Source organism: Rattus rattus, chromosome 2 (genome assembly GCF_011064425.1).
Source record: "Rattus rattus isolate New Zealand chromosome 2, Rrattus_CSIRO_v1, whole genome shotgun sequence".
NCBI classification, from domain to species: domain Eukaryota; kingdom Metazoa; phylum Chordata; class Mammalia; order Rodentia; family Muridae; genus Rattus; species Rattus rattus.
In genome coordinates this window covers 218,352,672-218,370,390 of record NC_046155.1, presented here as the reverse complement: position 1 = coordinate 218,370,390, position 17,719 = coordinate 218,352,672, and the positions used below count along the sequence as shown (strand labels likewise).

Below are 17,719 nucleotides of genomic sequence, written 5' to 3'. Positions count from 1 at the left end.
GCCCTTAACTGCTGAGCCGACTCTGTGGCCTGAGAACTAAAACCTTTACTCATGTCCCTTCTTGGACCAATCAGGAAGAGCCAATAGCTCAGCCGTTCATTTGATCTTCTGAAAGGATCCATCCACCAAGGGCAGTCCCATGTTCTGCCATTATAACACCGTTTTTTAATGGATGAAGAGTTCCTTTCTCTTTTGCACGTGACACAGGATTACTGCTAGTGCCAGGGGGAACACCACCTTCCCCGTATTGTCTGGTCTGCAACCTTTCCCACGTGAATACACACTTATTCACACACACACACTCACATGTACTTGGAGGACAGCTGGTGGGGTACAGGGTGTCAAAGCCAGTGGCTCAGGCCTGTGATCCTGCTACTCAGAAGATCAAGGCAGGGAAGTAACAAGTTCGAGGTCTTCTGGGACTACAGGAGGATGTCAGGGCCAGTTTAGATAGCTCAGGGAGACTATCTCATAATTAAAAATACAAAATTAGGTGGGGGGGGGGCTCAGACTGTAGCTCCATGCTAGGAGATTCTACTTGCATGTCCAAGTTCAGGGTCACCTCACCAACACAGAAAGTGTGAGGCAAGTTGAGCTGCAGTGGAAGGAACCTGGTTAAGAAGAAGTCATCGGATAACAACTCTTTTTTAATTTTTAGTTCTTAACTTTTTTCACACAATATACTCTGATCCTATTCTAGTCTTCTAGAACCTCCCCTACTCCTTAGCCACCCATCATGTTCTTTCTCAACACAAAACAAAGCACACATTCATACACACACACACACACACACTCATACACGTATACACACACACTCATACACACACTCATACACTTATATACACACTCACACACTCATACACACACTCATACACTTATACACACATTCACACACACTCACACACATACACATACATTCACACACACTCACACACATACACACATACATTCTCACACTCACACACTCACACACACTCATACACATATACACACTCACACACACACTCACACACTCATACACTTATACACACACTCACACACATACACATACACACACTCACACACACACACTCACACACACATACACTCACACACACACACACACACACACACACACACACACTCACACACACACACACTCACACACACACACACACTCACACACACACACACACACACACACACATTCACACACACACACACACACACACACACACACTCTCACACTCACACACACACACATATACACACACACTCACACACATACACACTCACTCACACACACACACAACAACAACAACAACAATGACGACCACATGGAGTCCACTTTGTGTTGGCCGACTGCTCCTGAGCCCGAGTCTAGTGATCCATTGTCACTCCATTAGAGAAATCTGATTTTCCCTCTCCTAGCAAGTATCAATTGGACATAGCTTCTTGGTTCTGTGTGGGATCCTGGGTCCACTCCCCCTCTCCGTGCTGGGATCCTATCTGTCTTGGACCTGTGCAGGTCTCCTGTATGGTGCGCCAGTCTCAGTGAGCTCGAATGCACATCAGTCCTGTTGTGTCTAGAAGACATTGTTTCCCTAGAGGCATCTCTTACTTCTGGCCCTTACAACCTTTCTACCTTCTTCTCTGAATAGCTCCCAGGGTTATTTGGGGGAGGGGTGTGTGTGTGATAAAAACATTTCATTAAGGACTGAGCCTCCAAAGTCTCTCCCCTCTGCATATTGTTCAGTTGTGGGTCTCTGTGTGAATTCCCACGTACTTCAAGACACTTCTCTGACATGGGTTGAGCAAAGCGTTCATCTATGGGGACAGCAGTGTGTCGTGTCAGTAGGAGGCATTTACCTGCTGCATTCCTTTAGCTAGTAGTAGGTTTCCTTGGTCACTTTAGCAGTGTCATCTAGGGGCTTCCATATTCTGAAACTTATTCTCATATTCTGAAATCTATCAGCAACCGGTTGGTTACTCTCCTAACATGTACACCGATCGTCACTGTTGCCGCTCAGAGAGTTCAGAGCTGGCTGACACGGATGGTCCTCTGTCTTTGAGTGGCATGTTTGCACTGTAAACACTATTCAGTCAGGGTGAAGATTCTAGTTGGGTACCAGCTTGATTTCTCAAGGTTTAATGCCGTGTGTATGTAGTATCTTTAGCAGTAGGCTCTTATCTTCAAGGTGTAGAAAGCAACCGATAATATTGGCACTAGCCCGCGATGTTCAGTAGGGGTAGAGGGTCTGAAGGTCCCGTTTGGCTGATGACTCAAAAAGATAGAACCAATTTCTGGTACTGGGATTTTTAATTGGTAGTATATGATATCCTGTTGGGGCAGTTTCTTCTGTAGTATATAGTAACTACATTTAAATTCCTTTTATCTGTCTGTCTGTCTGTCTGTCTGAGCTTCTACAGTAGTTAAGCTACCATGTGGCTTTTCAAAATGCCTTTGCTACATTCTGTTTTTAAACATTGACTTAAAAACATTGGTGCATACAATGAGAAGTCACACTTGCTAAGGTTCTTCTTCGCAAAAAATCTATTTTTATATATTTTAAATTCAAATAAATTCCGTGACCTCTGGTAGCACCTGAATAGCTGACCCGTGTTTCTACTCCATTTACAGTTAGGTTTGGTATTTGTTTGTTTGTTTGTTTAATCACAGCGTTCACTTTTACGGCATCTTTAAAAACATTGTTATTTTAATAAGAAAGCTACAGATGGTGAAGCATCATCTCTAGCTCTTTTGTCAGAAGCCTAGGATGGCTTCGCACCTTAAGCTTTATCCTAAGGCATCAGGTTTGTGCGTGTGGTCTTTGAACAGTGTAATGGTGGTGGGAGAGAGTTGCATATTTTTATACTTGTCTTGAGCCCCCACTCCCATACTCACAGGAAACAAGCCCTGGGCTGCACACAGTAGGTATGAAGGAATTCTGTCAGCAAACTAAAACTATATCTACAGCTGACTTCTATGGTATTGAAAGAAAAGGTATTGAATTTTTTAAAGAAGCCAAGTTTAAAGTCTGTTGTTGAGTGTGCCAGAGAGGTGGTCACAGCAGTGTAGGGAGGCTTCTCTCTATGCCTTGCTTGCTGTCTTTATGATATCCTTAGCTTTGGACCTGGTAGGTAGGAAAATGAGATATCCTTAAATGTTCAGAATCGAGCTGATAGCTATATCTGGTCAGCCTCCTGCCTTCCACATTGCCACGTGCTAGAAATATTTTGTACCTTGTAATTTTCTATCCTCAAAGTAGATATTTTCCCTCTATTCCTGCCCACGTGCCCCTCCCTTCCTTCTTTCCAGGAATAAGAAATAGTTTATTTGAGATCCAAATTTACATGAACATGGCCCAGGATTTAGGTTACCCTAAATTTCATGTTCCAACATGGAAGCAGTTTCATGAAGTCTTACACTTTTGCAGAATAAAGAAGACTTTTTAAAGAAGCCAAGTTTAAAGTCTGTTGGTGAGTGTACCAGAGAGGTGGTCACAGCAGTGTAGGGAGGCTTCTCTCTACCCCTCACTTGCTGTCTTTATGATACCCTTAGCTTTGGGGTTGGTAGAAGTTAGTGGTCTGGTAACTTTAGAGATTCCAAGAGGTTTTATCCACTGCTCCCAGGGTGTTAGTTCCAACACAGGCAGGGAATGGCTGTTTATGGAGCTAAAGCTTACTTTGAATAAGGTAATTAGCTTCTGGACCTGTAGCGTTCCAAACCTTCCACATCCCTGCAGTCAATCGGTCTTTGCAGAAATGGCTTCTTTCCCGGCATTCTCATGGATAGCTCCTCTTCATCTAGGACTCGGGCCCTCTAAGATTTCTCCCCACCCACACTGGCACATCACCTGGTATTGTCACCTTGAGTTTTAGTTAGGCAGTCGTCTTACTGAGATTTCATGGATGACGTAATCCTGGAGCAGACTTCCTGGTCCTCTGGTCCTTACGCCCTCTGCACTCTCTCTTCTTAGATCTTCCTGAGCCCTAGGGGCGTGGACAGTGTTGTGTGTCTATCAGCTGTGTTCGTGTATCCCACCCTTAGTTGTTCTCTGCATTTTGACCAGTTGTGGCTTTCTTTAATAGTCTTCTGCTGATGGAAAAAGAGTCTTCTTGGTTATGAGCTACGGATGTCTGTGGGTATAAGGATAAGTAGAATGTAGTCAGTAATCATATCAGTTTAGGGAAGTGGAAATAGTAGGTTCTCCTTTAAAGTCCATGACCTTCACTAGTCCCAGATAATTGATTATGTTTACAGTACTGGTCCTCAGCTACTTCATGCTGAGTAGCCCTGTCTTAGTCAGGGTTTATATTCCTGCACAAAATGTCATCACTAAGAAGCAAGTTGGGGAAGAAAGAGTATATGTTTAGTTGGCACTTTCACATTGCTGTTCATCACCAAAGGAAGTCAGGACTGGAACTTGGAGGCAGGAGCTGATGCAGAGGCCATGGGGGGTGGCGGGAGTTCGGCTTACTGGCTTGCTTTCCCTGGCTTGCTCAGCTTGCTCTCTTATAGAACCCAGGACCACCAGCCCCAGGATGGCACCACCCACCATGGGCTGGGCCCTCCCTGTCTTGATAACTAATTGAGACATTGCCTTCAGCTGGGTGTCATGGAGTGGCTCCTATCTCGGTGATAACTCCAGCTTGTGTCACGTTGACACGCAAAACCGACCAGTGCAAGCCCCTAGGACCAATCGACGGCTGTTGGTTACCGCTAAGCTGCTAGCTCCACCCTTGCATCTTTAGGGATATTTGGCCATGCTGATTATTGCTGTAGTTAAGTACCACAGCTGGGTAGGGACCAGTGATTCCTTTTCTCCTTTGGCAGCTTGCATAGCACATTTCAGTCCTGTGAAGAGTGTTGTCAAAGGAGGCTGTCAGTTTAATTCCTCCAATTCCTATACTCAAAGCGTGTGATGTCTTCAACAACAAAAGCTTACCTTCGACTTGTGGGAGGCAACCAGAGGCAGTAGCAATATCTTACATTGTGGAGTCACTTGGACTCCCTGACCAACAGCTTGAAAGGAGGTTTCTTAGGTCTGGTACTGAGGACTTTGTTAGTCTATAGCTCACTGGGGGGGGGGAGCATCATTACCCCAAGTGCTATATATACAAAACCATGTGTAGTTTTAGGTAAGTGTAAAACATGATTCTCCGTGGCTATTTCAAACAATGTGGCCTTTCCCTTCTCCAGGTGACAGAGCAGAGCACTGCGTCTGAGTGTTAAGATGCAAACACCAATCTTAACCTTTCCCCTCTCCCCACTTAAAGCTCCTTCTGTCTTTCCCTGTTTCCCCTTCCATATGACCTGCAACCCTCAGTCCCAGGGACACAGTGATGTAGGTGAGCATCATGTTGAAAAACTTTTCATATTTTACACCCCGATAGAATTATTTTGTCGGTATATGATTATATTTGTCTGATCCCCCCATACGTGATCCCCCCCATACAGATTTGATTAAGGATCGATTGATTTCTCAGTGAGTTCTGGATAAGTTCCTGGCTTTGTGATTTTTTTTCCTGTTCTTTTCTGTATAGCTTGTCATCTGTTTATTTACAGTTAACAGTTTTTGTCTTCCACTTCTTGTTTTTACCCCTACTGGTCTTTCTTTCTCTTTCCAACATACTGCTCACTGGTTGGCTGTGAACGCCAAGACATAAATACCCCTAATTTGAGGAAATGTTCCCTGGCTCGGTTCCTCCAGCTCCCCCCACCCCCACCAGAGCACAGCAGATTGCTGTTGAATTTTGAATGTCACCAACAGACAGATGAGAGTGGCTTAAGTTGGATAATGAAATGCCTGAAGCACAGATGGGCTCATAAATCAATTTTCATGTTCTTAGGACTTCCTTCTGACACAAAGCATCCATGTAATTAACACTGGTCTCAGACCGTCATCATTGGAGTGGTATCTCTGTGGCCCTATTATCTATGCCTGCTGGATGCAGTACTTTGGTGGGGGAAAGGCCACTGAAGTCTTTACTAAATAGGTAGTTATTTGGGTGGTGGTGGTGGTGGTGGTGGTGGTAGTGTGGTGCGTGTGTATGCTTATGCATGTGTGCGGGTCTGTGATGTGTGTATGTGTGATGGGGGGATTGTGTGGAGATGTAGCGTGAAGATGGAGGCTACAGGATCCATCCACCTTGGTTATCAAGACACACGTGTGTCATTGGTCTGGAATTTACCAAGTAGGCTAGCTAGAGTGGTTGCCCAATGAGCCCCTCAGATCACCTGTCTTCCCCTCCCCAGCCAAGGTTGCTATGCCAAGCCCACCCACCATCCTGGGTTGTTTTGTGTGCTTTGAGGGATTGAAGTCAGATCCTCAAACTTGTGCAATAAGCACTTTACTGACCCTGGGTCCTGTTTGTAGAGCTGTGGCTGTCAGTGCATACATAGCTCGCACAGTCCTACCCCTCTAGATTGTCTGCCTCTTCCTTCCCAGGATCGAGACCATAGCTGTAGCTTCCACACACTGCAAGAATTACTTATTTCTTCCACAGTACCCTAACCATAGTCTCAAAGGGGACACCCGAGAATTCCATGTGTGTTATTCGCGTTGTGGGATTTGCAGTGCAAACTAAGGAGAAAAGAGCATGGAATCGAGGGCAGAGGTTTTAAGAGATAACCCGGAATAGTCGACCTCATCCGGGGACTGAATCGGATAGAGAAGAGTTGTAGGGTTTTGTTGCCGATGGTGTCTCTTGTTTTGTTTTATTACCACAGAGTCAGGGGGCGCTGAGGGTACAGGTGATGTTAACCCACGGGTTTTTATTTTCAGATAACAAGCCTCTTTCTGCTTTCTCCTGCAGCGTCAGCCACCGGCCAAGAGGATGACGGTAGCACCCATTCGCTGTACGCCCCAGACCACTACTCTACATTAGGAAGGCTCGATAGCTATCGGTCCACGGGGCAATGCTTGGAAACCAGGGACTCCGGCTGTCAGACGGAAGAAGTGAAAGTCATCCCACCGTCAGTGAGAAGGATCAGGGCTCACAAGGGGCTGGGCATTGCTGCCCAGATGAGCCACCTCTCGGGTTCCTCTGGCAACATGTCTGTGCTGAGCGACTCGGCCGGTATCGTGTTCCCATCTCGCCTCAATAACGATACTGGTTTCCACAGCCTTCCACGCGCTGGCGCGAGGGCAAGCACGTATTCCCTGGAGGCGAGGATGGGTGCTCTGGGCTCTGCTGAAGATACGGATGATACTTTTCCCTACCGGGCGGGTAGCTCCCAGGGGCCTGAAAACTTTGCACATTTAGGGGGTGCCTCGAGTACCGGGATGCTGTCGAGGCCCAAATCCCAGCAGCTGAGGCTCTCGGAGAGCCCAGCGTGTGTGGTCTCACCGCACGCGGCCTACTCTACCAGCGTCATCCCAAACGCCACACTGCTGTCCTCTTCGGAGGTTATTGTCATCCACACCGCACAGAGTGCGGGACAGCTGGACAGTAGAGTCCCCAGCTCATCCTCATACTCAAAGATAAAACCCAGAGACCACCCCACACCCAGGTGCTCTGCGAGAGATGAGCACCAGTCCCCACGGCATCACTGGAACGAGGGTCATGTCATTCACTCACAGGCTTTAGCCTCCGCTGCCCCCGGTGCCACCGCACTGTTATCCCTCCGCGACTCAGAGGTCTCTCTCAATGCCCCAGCTATCAATAGGGAGAACGGGTCCCAAGCCATACTTTATCACTGTAGAAGCAACCTGGCCTTTCCTGCCCACCCTCCGGATGTGGATGGCAAGAGCGAGTGCAGTTCTTCAGGGGACAGGGGATGTGGCAGTTCTGAGTCCTGGGAATACAAAGCCTCCAGCAACGGGCGGGCGTCCCCACTGAAGCCGCACCTGGCGACTCCCGGTTGCTCTACCCCCACAAGTAACATGAGCAGCTGCAGCTTGGACCAAGCATCCCTCAAGGAGGATGCCAGGTCCCTGTATTCAGAGGACCACGATGGCTACTATATGACCACCCAGGGTGATGCTAGACACGAGGCCGGGAGCGCGTACGGTATCAGTGATGGCTTTGGAAACCCCAGGCACAGCACGGTCAATGTTTTTGACGGAAGGGCTCAGAGAAGCCAAGGAGATCAGGCCACTCAGCAGGATAGAATCCTCTCCAGAAACATCTCTCTGAAGAAAGCAAAAAAACCGCCACCGCCACCGTCCCGGACAGATTCTCTGCGAAGGATTCCCAAGAAGAACAACCAGACAAATGGGCAGGTGCTCAACGAGAGCCTGATCGCCTCACTCCAGCATTCTCTGCAGCTAAGCCTCCCCGGCCAAGGCAGCGGCTCCCCTTCCCAGAGCCCCTGCAGTGACTGTGAGGAACCCTGGCTCCCCAGGTCCAGAAGCCAGAGCATTGTGAGCGAGGGTAGTAGCTTGACCTCCACCACCACTCCCAACGTGTATTCTCTGTGCGGGCTCACTCCATCTCAGAGCGACACAAGCAGTGTCAAGTCGGAATACGCAGACCCCTGGGGCTACTACATCGACTACACAAGCTTGCAGGGAGATCCAGGGAACCCCACAGGGGGCTGCCCAGCCAGTAGTGAGGCAGCAACTGGAAATGGGCCAGTGCGCCACATCCAGGAGGGGTCGAGAGCCCCAGTGCCCCAAGTGCCGGGCTGCTCCGTGAAACCAAAGATCACCTCACCCGAGAAGTCACAGAGAGTCACCTCTCCATCCAGTGGGTATTCTAGCCAGTCGAATACACCCACAGCACTCACCCCCGTGCCTGTGTTTTTAAAATCGATGTCACCAGCAAATGGGAAGGGGAAGGCCAAGCCCAAGGTACCAGAAAGAAAATCGTCTCTGATCTCTTCAGTGTCCATCTCCTCATCGTCCACTTCCCTCTCCTCTAATACCTCTACGGAAGGAAGTGGGACCGTGAAGAAACTGGATTCAGCCCTGGCCTCGGCCCTTGCTCCTCCCCCTCCTCCTCTTCCCGCGCTGCCTTCTCCGAGTCTGGCAGACAAGTCCCCCTTTCTTCCACCTCCTCCTCCTCTAGCAGATTGCTCGGAGGGCTCTCCCTTACCGCCCTCTCCTGTGTTCCCCCCTCCACCACCAGAAGCCCTTGTTCCCTTCTGCTCCCCCACTGACAGGTGCCTTTCTCCTTCCCCCACAGCATTTAGCCCCCCTCTTCCAAGATGCTCACCTCCCTTGCCAGCACCTCCACCTTTCTTGCCCCCATCAGAACCCCCACCTGCTCCGCCTCTGGACCCCAAATTCATGAAAGAAAACAGGCCCTTTATCAAAAACTCTAGCCAGTCCGAATCCTCTAGGGAGGCCCTCAGGCGGCCTGCCAACAAGGAGGAGGGCTGCCGACCCTCGATGCCCCTGATCACCACAGAAGCTTTGCAGATGGTGCAGTTGAGGCCCGTGAGGAAGAACTCAGGTGCCGAGACGGTCCTGTTTTCTGAACCATCAGCTCAGGAACCGCGAACCCCGACTGCTCCACAGTATCACTTAAAGCCATCTGCTTTCCTCAAATCCCGAAATAGCATAAATGAAATGGAGAGTGAAAGCCAGGCTGCCTCTGTGACGAGCTCGCTTCCGATGCCTGCCAAGAGCCAGAGTCAGGGTGACCATGACAGTGCAGTCGAGCGTGGCGGCCTTCAGAGCTGCAGCGATGGAGCTCCAGGCCCGGGTCCCAGCCTCAGGACCACTCTGCTCCCAGACTCTTCACCCAGCAGGAAGCCACCCCCCATCTCCAAGAAGCCCAAACTGTTCCTGGTGGTACCACCTCCGCAGAGAGATTTCACAGCGGAGCCCACAGAGAACGGGAGCGAAGCTTTCTCAGGCGTGCCCAGCCCTACCGGGGCAGAGGGGGAAGCTGGGCAGAGCCAAGAGGAGAAATCCAGCCCAGCATCCCGAGCTGGCTCTCATGCTACGGCCCCCACCTCCGGCAGTACGGTTCTAGAAAGAGGAGCTGCAGGGTCCTTGTCCCCTGGCATTGTGGAAGCTAATGCCCCCATGGTCCAACCTAGTACATCACCGGGCCCGGCACAGGAAGAGTCAGGAGAGAACCGCGTGGATGGTGAGAGAAATGAGAAGAGCTGCGCGTCTCCACAGGGCGGAGAAGGTAAGCCTGGCAGCTTTCTGCTGCACTCCTCCGATCCTCTGGAGATGAGCCAACTAGGGCTACTGAACCTTTGGAACCAGGAGAAGCAGCCTATGTACTTCAGCAAAAGCCGGCAGTGTGTGGGCTTCCTACACCTCATTACCCAAGCTGCTTTGTGAAAAATTTAAAAACTCTGGATCCAAGAGAAGAGAGGGAAAGCGAGAGGGGTGGGAGTGGAGGTGCGGGGAGGTCTGAAGCAGGCTGGGTATTCAGTAGCAGGCTACAGGGAAACGCTCCTAACCAAATTCAAGAGCAATTTAGTCCAAAGTCTGTAGCAGGAAATAGCCCCGTATCATTTCTACCTCTTTCTGTTAAAAACTCAAAACTGCAGAGCCGCAGGGCTTCCCCACGGTTCTCACACTGTCAGGAATGGCAGCAAAGTGGAGTGTTTCAGAGCTGGGCAAAGGACTGAAGTGCTAGTCACAGCGTCTAGTGTTTGCCTGCCTTTCTTCTCTCTAGCTGGGTTGCCGGAACCCAACACAGCTGGTCCATCTTCAGACACGGCAGACGTTTCTAAAGAAGGAGGGAACGATGAGGTGCTGACCCCCACCAGACCCAGGACAACGGAAGACCTGTTTGCAGCCATTCACAGGTATGCCAAACTCTTGTCATGTTTGAATGTGCTTTATAGTTTCTTCTTTCCAGACAGGCCCCTCTGCTTTCCTGAGGTTTTGTCTGTCAGCTAGCCATGGCTTATTGAACATTGCTCGATTTTAAGTGTCTTTCTTCTACTTTAATCACCTCTTAAGTCCGATTTCCGTCCTGCTTTGTTCCGTTGATTTCTGGGACTGTGTTGAGGACAGAATGTGATGCCTTCTGGGAGACGCAGCTGTGCCTGGCAAGACACCTAGTGTGTCAGTCACGTGGCTGAATGTTTACAAGATTTGGATCCAGTCAGGGGTGAGGAACGCTGCATTCTGTGGACATAGGGGTACATAGGCAAGCCGTGCAGAGCCACCTTCCTTCCTAAGAGTGCTTTAGTTGGTTTGTTACTTTTTGTTTGTCTGTTTAGAAAATCCATAATTTCATAGTGCTTTTTTTAACCTTTTATTTTATCAAGACTGATTCTTTTTTTGTTCCTTGTCCCTCAACTCCTCTCAGATCTACTCCTGTCTAACTTTATGTGCTCTCTCTCTCTCTCTCTCTCTCTCTCTCTCTCTCTCTCTCCTTCTCTCCCCCCTTTCTCTTTCTACCCCCACCCCCCAAAAATTAAAAGCCACTAAAAACCATGGAATCCAATTTCTCTTGGCCAACTCACCTAGCTAACGCCCAGGAATGTGATTTGAAACACCCAGTAGCGCTCCCTTGAAGGAAACTGACTTTTCCCCATCCAATAACAATCATTTGTGAATAGCTTCTTGATAAGGGGTGACTTTGCCCTCACTTCCTCTCCTTTGCGCTGGAATTTTTTTATCTAGCTTGAACTTATTCAGGTCTTTTACAGGTTGTGAGTTCATTCATATGTCTGTCCCGACATGTCCAGAAAAATGCTATTCTCCCTAAAGTTGTCCACCACCTCTGGCTCCAACAGTCTTTCCACCCACCACTTCTACGTCCCAGAGCTTTGCTGGTAAGGGTGCAGAGCTGAAGCCAAAACCTCCCAGGGAATAGGTCTTTAAATTTGTTACTGTATACCCCTAGCGCCATCTGCTGGCTTAAAAAAAAACAATTGCTTCTTCAGTAGAACTGCTTGTTACTGGTAACTACTGACGGTTACTTTTGATGTAACTGATTGAGTAATTCGGCTTTGCTTGTTACATCGCTTGGCTGTCTGCAGCCCAGCGTGCCCCCACCCGACAATGATAGCAAATGATGACGCAGATATGTACACGTTCTTTAAGAGCCAATCCTCTTGGTGCTTAGATTTCCTTACTGCCAGTTTTTCAGATAAGCCCTGTGAATATTTCTCTGTCGAGAAGACTTTGTTTTGACCTGAGGGACCATCCCTTATTTCCCTTCCGAGACAAAGCACCCTATAAGATCATTCGATTCCTCGTATAAATAACCCGTGCCAGCAAGCTCTCAAATTCCGGTGTTTCTGAGTTTAAGTGAAAAGACTGTTGCATGCAGTAGAAGAAAGCCCCCTTTCTTACCTGAACTCTGTGCGACAGAGGACCATCTAACGTGAGGGAATCCAAGCTGGAATGTGAGTTAGAGCACCAAGAATCGTACTCAGGTCGCCTTCCTCTTGGCTTTGTTTTCACCCATCAGCCGCAGTATTGGTCTTAAAGACCCTAAACCTGTACTATTGGCTCACTGGTTTCTTTGATCTCATTAGAAATAGAAAAAGAGTGGTGTTAGAGAGATGGCTCAGTGGTTGAGAGCACTGACTGCTCTTCCAGAGGTGCTGAGTTCAATTCCCAGCAACCACAGGGTGGCTCACAACAATGGGATCTGATGCCCTCTTCTGGTGTCTGAAGACAGCTACAGTCTATGCATATTAGATAAATAAATAAATAAATAAATAAATAAATATAACTTTAAAAAAGAAAAAGAGAGCTAGCTACCTGGCTCTTTCTTAAATGCGTCTTTTGAAAGCAAGCAAATGAAGTGGCATTTGTAGAAGTCTGTACCAATGTTCCTAACTGTAGCTGTGTTGGACACATAACAAATAATTATTTTCTGAATTAAATGAAACCAATTGGAATTTAACTGTCAGGAAATTCTTCTGAGACTTTAACGCCTTTCATTTAGTATGGAATGCACCAAGTCTCTAAATATACAGGAGTCTGTATTTATAATCACAAGCCGCAGAGTCGTGTGTTGCCAAGTTGCTGTGTGTACTAAAACGCTGTCTTAAGGAAACCCAACTGTTGCAGAACCTCGCTACTGCAGATTTTCTTTTTCTAAAAATATACCAAAGGGCTCGTCTATATTTTATTTTGGCAACCTTCGGAAGGCATTAAAGAATATGCGGTTTCTGCTACAGAGACAGTGCCATCTCTTACGGATACAGAAATCACCCAGATTCTGTTCCCTGTGCACATGGGAGAATTAAAGGCTGAGTGGCCTTAGAAATGGATCGAAAAGAGAAAGCTCAGATGCACGCCAGTTCCTGCTGTGGCATCAATACCAAGTTAGCAGATGTGAGCAGAGTCCGTCTGAATTCCAGGTCGTTTTAGAACTTTACTTTCATATTCCGCAGCACGGACAGCTTTCACGTTCTATAATCATGCAAATTAATTCTCTTCAGATTTAAAGCCAGATGGAAAGCAGAGAACACCAGTTGAGGTGTGAAATTTGTATATTTATTGAGGTAATTAGACTTTAAGCCGTTATTAACTATTTAAATGTCATCTTTAGAAACACACACAGAGAGAATATATATATACATATATATATGTGTGTGTATATATATATATATACATATATATATATATATGGAGAGATTTCAGAAGTTAAAATTTAGTTCATTTTGTAAGAGGCAGCTGCCCCCCTCCCAGAAGCACCAGTTTTGTTTTTTAAACCTGCCATCTCTTAGTTCTATATCTACAATTTATGCCCTCGATTTCATACAGTATCACTGTGCCTTTTTGTGGCTAAGCACAATCAGAACATTTCCCAGGCTTGTGGTCCTTGGCCAAGATACCTAAAAGATTGAGGAGAGCAGAGTTGCTCTGGTTAGTAGTCAGTGTTAGCAATATAGACGTGCAGTTGCGTAGACAGAAGATCTGTCAAGACAGAGTTGTGACAAGCATGTGTGTGTGTGCATGTGTGTGTGTATGTGTGTGTGCGCGCCTGCACGTGCCTGTGCGCAGGTATGCGTGTGCGTTCGCGCGTGTGTGTGTGCGTGTGCGTGCATGCCTGTGTGTGTGCATGCGCGTGTGTACACGCGCGTGTGTGCGCGCGTGTGTGTGCACGTGCGTGCCTGTGTGTGCGTGCATGTATGTGTGTGTGCATGTGTGCGTGCGTGTGTGTGTGTGCGCGTGTGTGTATGTGTGTATGCGCACGTGCGTGTGTGCGCGAGTGTGCGTACCTGTGTGTGCGTGTGTGCACGCGCGTGCATGCGTGTGTGTGCGTGTGTGTGCGTGTGTGTGTGTGTTCAGTAAGTGGTCACAGAAAGATGACAGGTGATTGCAGCAAGTGTTGCCAAGGATTTATATTTTAATTTAAATTTTTTTTTAATTTTCAGATCCAAAAGGAAAGTCCTTGGTCGGAAAGACTCCGAAGATGATCACACTCGAAATCATTCTCCCTCCCCGCCTGTGACACCCACGGGTGCTGCCCCCAGCCTGGCCTCTCCAAAGCAAGTAGGGTCCATCCAGCGAAGCCTAAAAAAGAGCACTACCAGCAGCGACAACTTCAAAGCTCTGCTGCTCAAGAAGGGGAGTCGCTCGGACACCAGCGCTCGCATGTCCGCGGCGGAGATGCTCAAGTCCACGGACCCTCGATTCCAGAGATCTAGGTCGGAGCCTTCGCCAGACGTCCCGGACAGCCCATCCAGCTGCTCCCCCAATAAGAACAGGAGAGCTCCGGAGGAGTGGGCCAAGAATGAAGGCCTGATGCCTCGGAGTCTGTCCTTTTCCGGCCCTCGGTACAGCCGCAGCAGGACGCCACCCTCTGCGGCCAGCAGCAGGTACAGCATGAGGAACCGCATCCAAAGCAGCCCCATGACAGTCATCTCTGAGGGAGAGGGAGAGCCTGCCGAGCCCGCAGACAACAAAGTACGCAGGGCCCTGGACACTACGAGGGGATGCTCTCTGGACAGACTGGCGGGGCAGGAGACGGACCGGGGCAGCCCGCTGTGTAGCGAGGAGCCTGCCTCTGTGGATGGGATAGGAAGGGCTACGGTCGACGGTCCCTCGGAGCAGTGTGGGGGTCCTGAACAGAAGAGTTAGTATCCAAACCTGCCTCTCATGAGTGAGGCAGGAAGGTGAGCCGTGCATCACACTAGGAAGTCTCTGTGGCCTTTTCCTGGCTTGTGGGGACCCCCACGCAGCATTAGTGTTGGGGAGGTCTCAGCCTTGCAAGTCTCCTAGGACTCACTCGCCATGTGGCTTAAAAAAAGCAAGTAGAAGCTTCAACTTCTGAAAGTGCTTCCTGGGGAAGATGGTTTCGTTTGGTTTTGTTTTTCCCAAAATGCTGGGTGTGTGCCTATGTGTGAATGTTGAATACTTCACGCTAGCAAATACACACACTAACGTTGTGTATAGGAAGAGGAGAAGAGGGCAGAGTTCAGGTAGCTAAGTAACGGAGTCCTCTGGACCAGGGTGGTAACTGCTTTCAACTGCATTATGGGTATGGGGATGTGTGAGTTCAACTAAGAAGAGATGGGAGGCCGTTACCTCTAACAGGCAGCGGGCTGGCTGGTTCTAAGTATAGAACATGACTGTGTGTACATTTACTATAGCTCAAGACACAAGCGGAAACCGTGAAGGGGCTGGGAAGTGGCTAAGCAACTCATTGGTTCAGGTACTTTTAGGGGGCGGGGGAAGCCTTGCTGCCACCGCTGCAGTGCCTCCTCCTCTTCCACCTTCCCCTTCCTCTCCTTCCCCTCCCTCCCCTCCTCCTCCCCCTCTTGTAAAAATTACACAAATGAATTGACAAGGCTGTGTCTTGTGCCTGTTGCATACGTTTCTAGCCCTGATGTCAGAAGCATGGTTGGGGTTTTTTGTTTGTTTGGTTTTTTTTAATGAATTCCCTCCTGGAGTTGTTCTAGAAGAATGAGGTAAGAGAGGTCTCCTGAGAGAAGGGTAGGGGACTGGGTGATTCTGCCGGATTTGTTTCCCGGTTAATTAAATAAAATATTTTCAGGCTTATTAAATCGGAAAACGTGCACTGTAGAATTTTTAGGTGGAGCTTTTTCCTTTAAAAAGAGTTGTTTTTGTTTTAAAATCATAGTTCAGACTTCCATGTGACAGTTTGTCACTTGAAATGTGACACTTGACATTCGCTCCTTTGGTCATAACCAAAGAAAAATAATACGGCAGTTTTTCACCCCTGAACTGCTCACAACATCGTGTTTTAATTTAGAAGGTTTACCAAAATCTCTATATTATCTCACTTTGAAGAAAAACGCTGACCCTTGTTAGTGGGAGAAATTGATGAAAATCTGTAGGGCATGGCTAGGACTTAGCCCTGGGAAATGAGTTTTTAGATTAAAAAGTTTTTTTTTTTTTTTTGGGTTTTGTTTTTTTGCACCGCCTGGTTTGTGTGATTTTGTATTTGTTGCTGACTCCCTTCCAGGTTCCTCCCGTCAGAATTCCGAACATGCTTTAATGGGGATCAAGGTGTGCAAATGTTATTTATTTTACTATAACGTCCTTGGGATCCTTACCCACTTCCGGGTGTATCCGGATAGAATGCACTCCACCTTACTCTCACGGTGGTGACACTGGGCTTCTGAAGCTGCTGTCTCTTGCCGTGAACCATGTGTGACGACATCTGGAAGTCAAACCTTGTGTGCTGGAGCCTCGTAAGGCTTCTTCCACAGAACCACTGATAGCCATTTTAGATACAGCTCTGGGGCAAGAACTTAGCAAACAGAGCACTTCTCACAGCCACAAATGACACCCTGACATGTGACCACAGAGGTATTTTTTTTTTTAAATCCCTTGTGTCATTTTTCAACTGCGCGGGGCACACAGATCATTTCTTCTAAATCTTAGGGAGGTCATGTCGACATTTGAATACCTAAAAAGGATTAGAATGTATGGCGTGGATATCAGAAATAATATATCGATATTTGTTTGAAGGTAAGACAAGCAGCATTAGAACTAATTATAAAATGATTTTAAATCCCCCATTTAAAAGGTATTTATTAGGTTTTAAGTTTGTTTTGAATAAAACAATTGTAAAGCCAGCATTTGAAACTTCTTTGTGTGTGTACTTCATTTCCTAAGCTTTCGTAGAAGTGCGTATTGCATATTATATGGAACGTATCCTTTCTCTCACACGCCCCTCTTTCCTCCTCTCGTCACCTCCCCTTAGTCGCTTTGATCCTTTGGACAGTTTAACTTCTACTTTTCATGTACACACGGTTTTGAATAACCGCACCATTCAACTACTATAGAATTGTTGAGTATGTCACTGGATAGGAAGAGACCAGCAAGTCAAACCCAGGCCACGTCTCGGGAGTTGGGAAAGAAAACTAACATCATAGGCCCTGACTGGTACCTCTAAAGACATAGGGAAAAACCTCCAAAGATCCCATCCTGCAGTGTGAGTGGTGATGGATGGGCCAGTCATCTGTTTGGGGCCATGTGTGAAGGGATAGGAGAACTTCTGGCAGAAGAAGACACAGGGAAGGAAGAGCCTAGGCTCATGGTAGAAGTTTGTGCTCTCAGCTATGCCGATGTTTCTTGTCTGAGAACCACTTCTGCTTGTGGGCCGGGTCATACTCACAGCTTCATGAGAACAAACGGGGCAGCCCTTCTCAGACCCAAAAGCTAGAGAAGCCCCGGGGTTAAACTTCCACTTCATTTTTCAAAGAATTAGAGAGAAATAAAAAGTATTTGGTGTGTCTGTCGGAAACAGTCTTCACTCTGGTTGGCTTGCCATCCTCTGAGAATTTCTGAAGAATTTTAATCCGTCACCTTTCATGTTGGGACAAGAATGAATAAATATACACTAAATCATATAAAATATATATTTGTATAATAAACTTTTTATT

General features: G+C 47.7%; 1 protein-coding gene across 2 annotated transcripts in view; it reads left to right on the top strand.

The window, feature by feature from the left end:
• Positions 1–15,572, top strand: part of Nhsl1 (NHS like 1) — a 132,557-nt gene extending 116,985 nt beyond the window's left edge. For both annotated transcript variants that reach the window (XM_032894947.1, XM_032894948.1), the window contains 3 exons: positions 6,799–10,068; positions 10,567–10,699; positions 14,240–15,572. In XM_032894947.1, the coding sequence (XP_032750838.1) occupies positions 6,799–10,068; positions 10,567–10,699; positions 14,240–14,945 (4,109 nt within the window). In that variant the 3' untranslated portion in view covers positions 14,946–15,572. The remainder of the gene's footprint in view (positions 1–6,798; positions 10,069–10,566; positions 10,700–14,239) is intronic.
• The last annotated feature ends 2,147 nt before the right edge of the window (positions 15,573–17,719 follow it).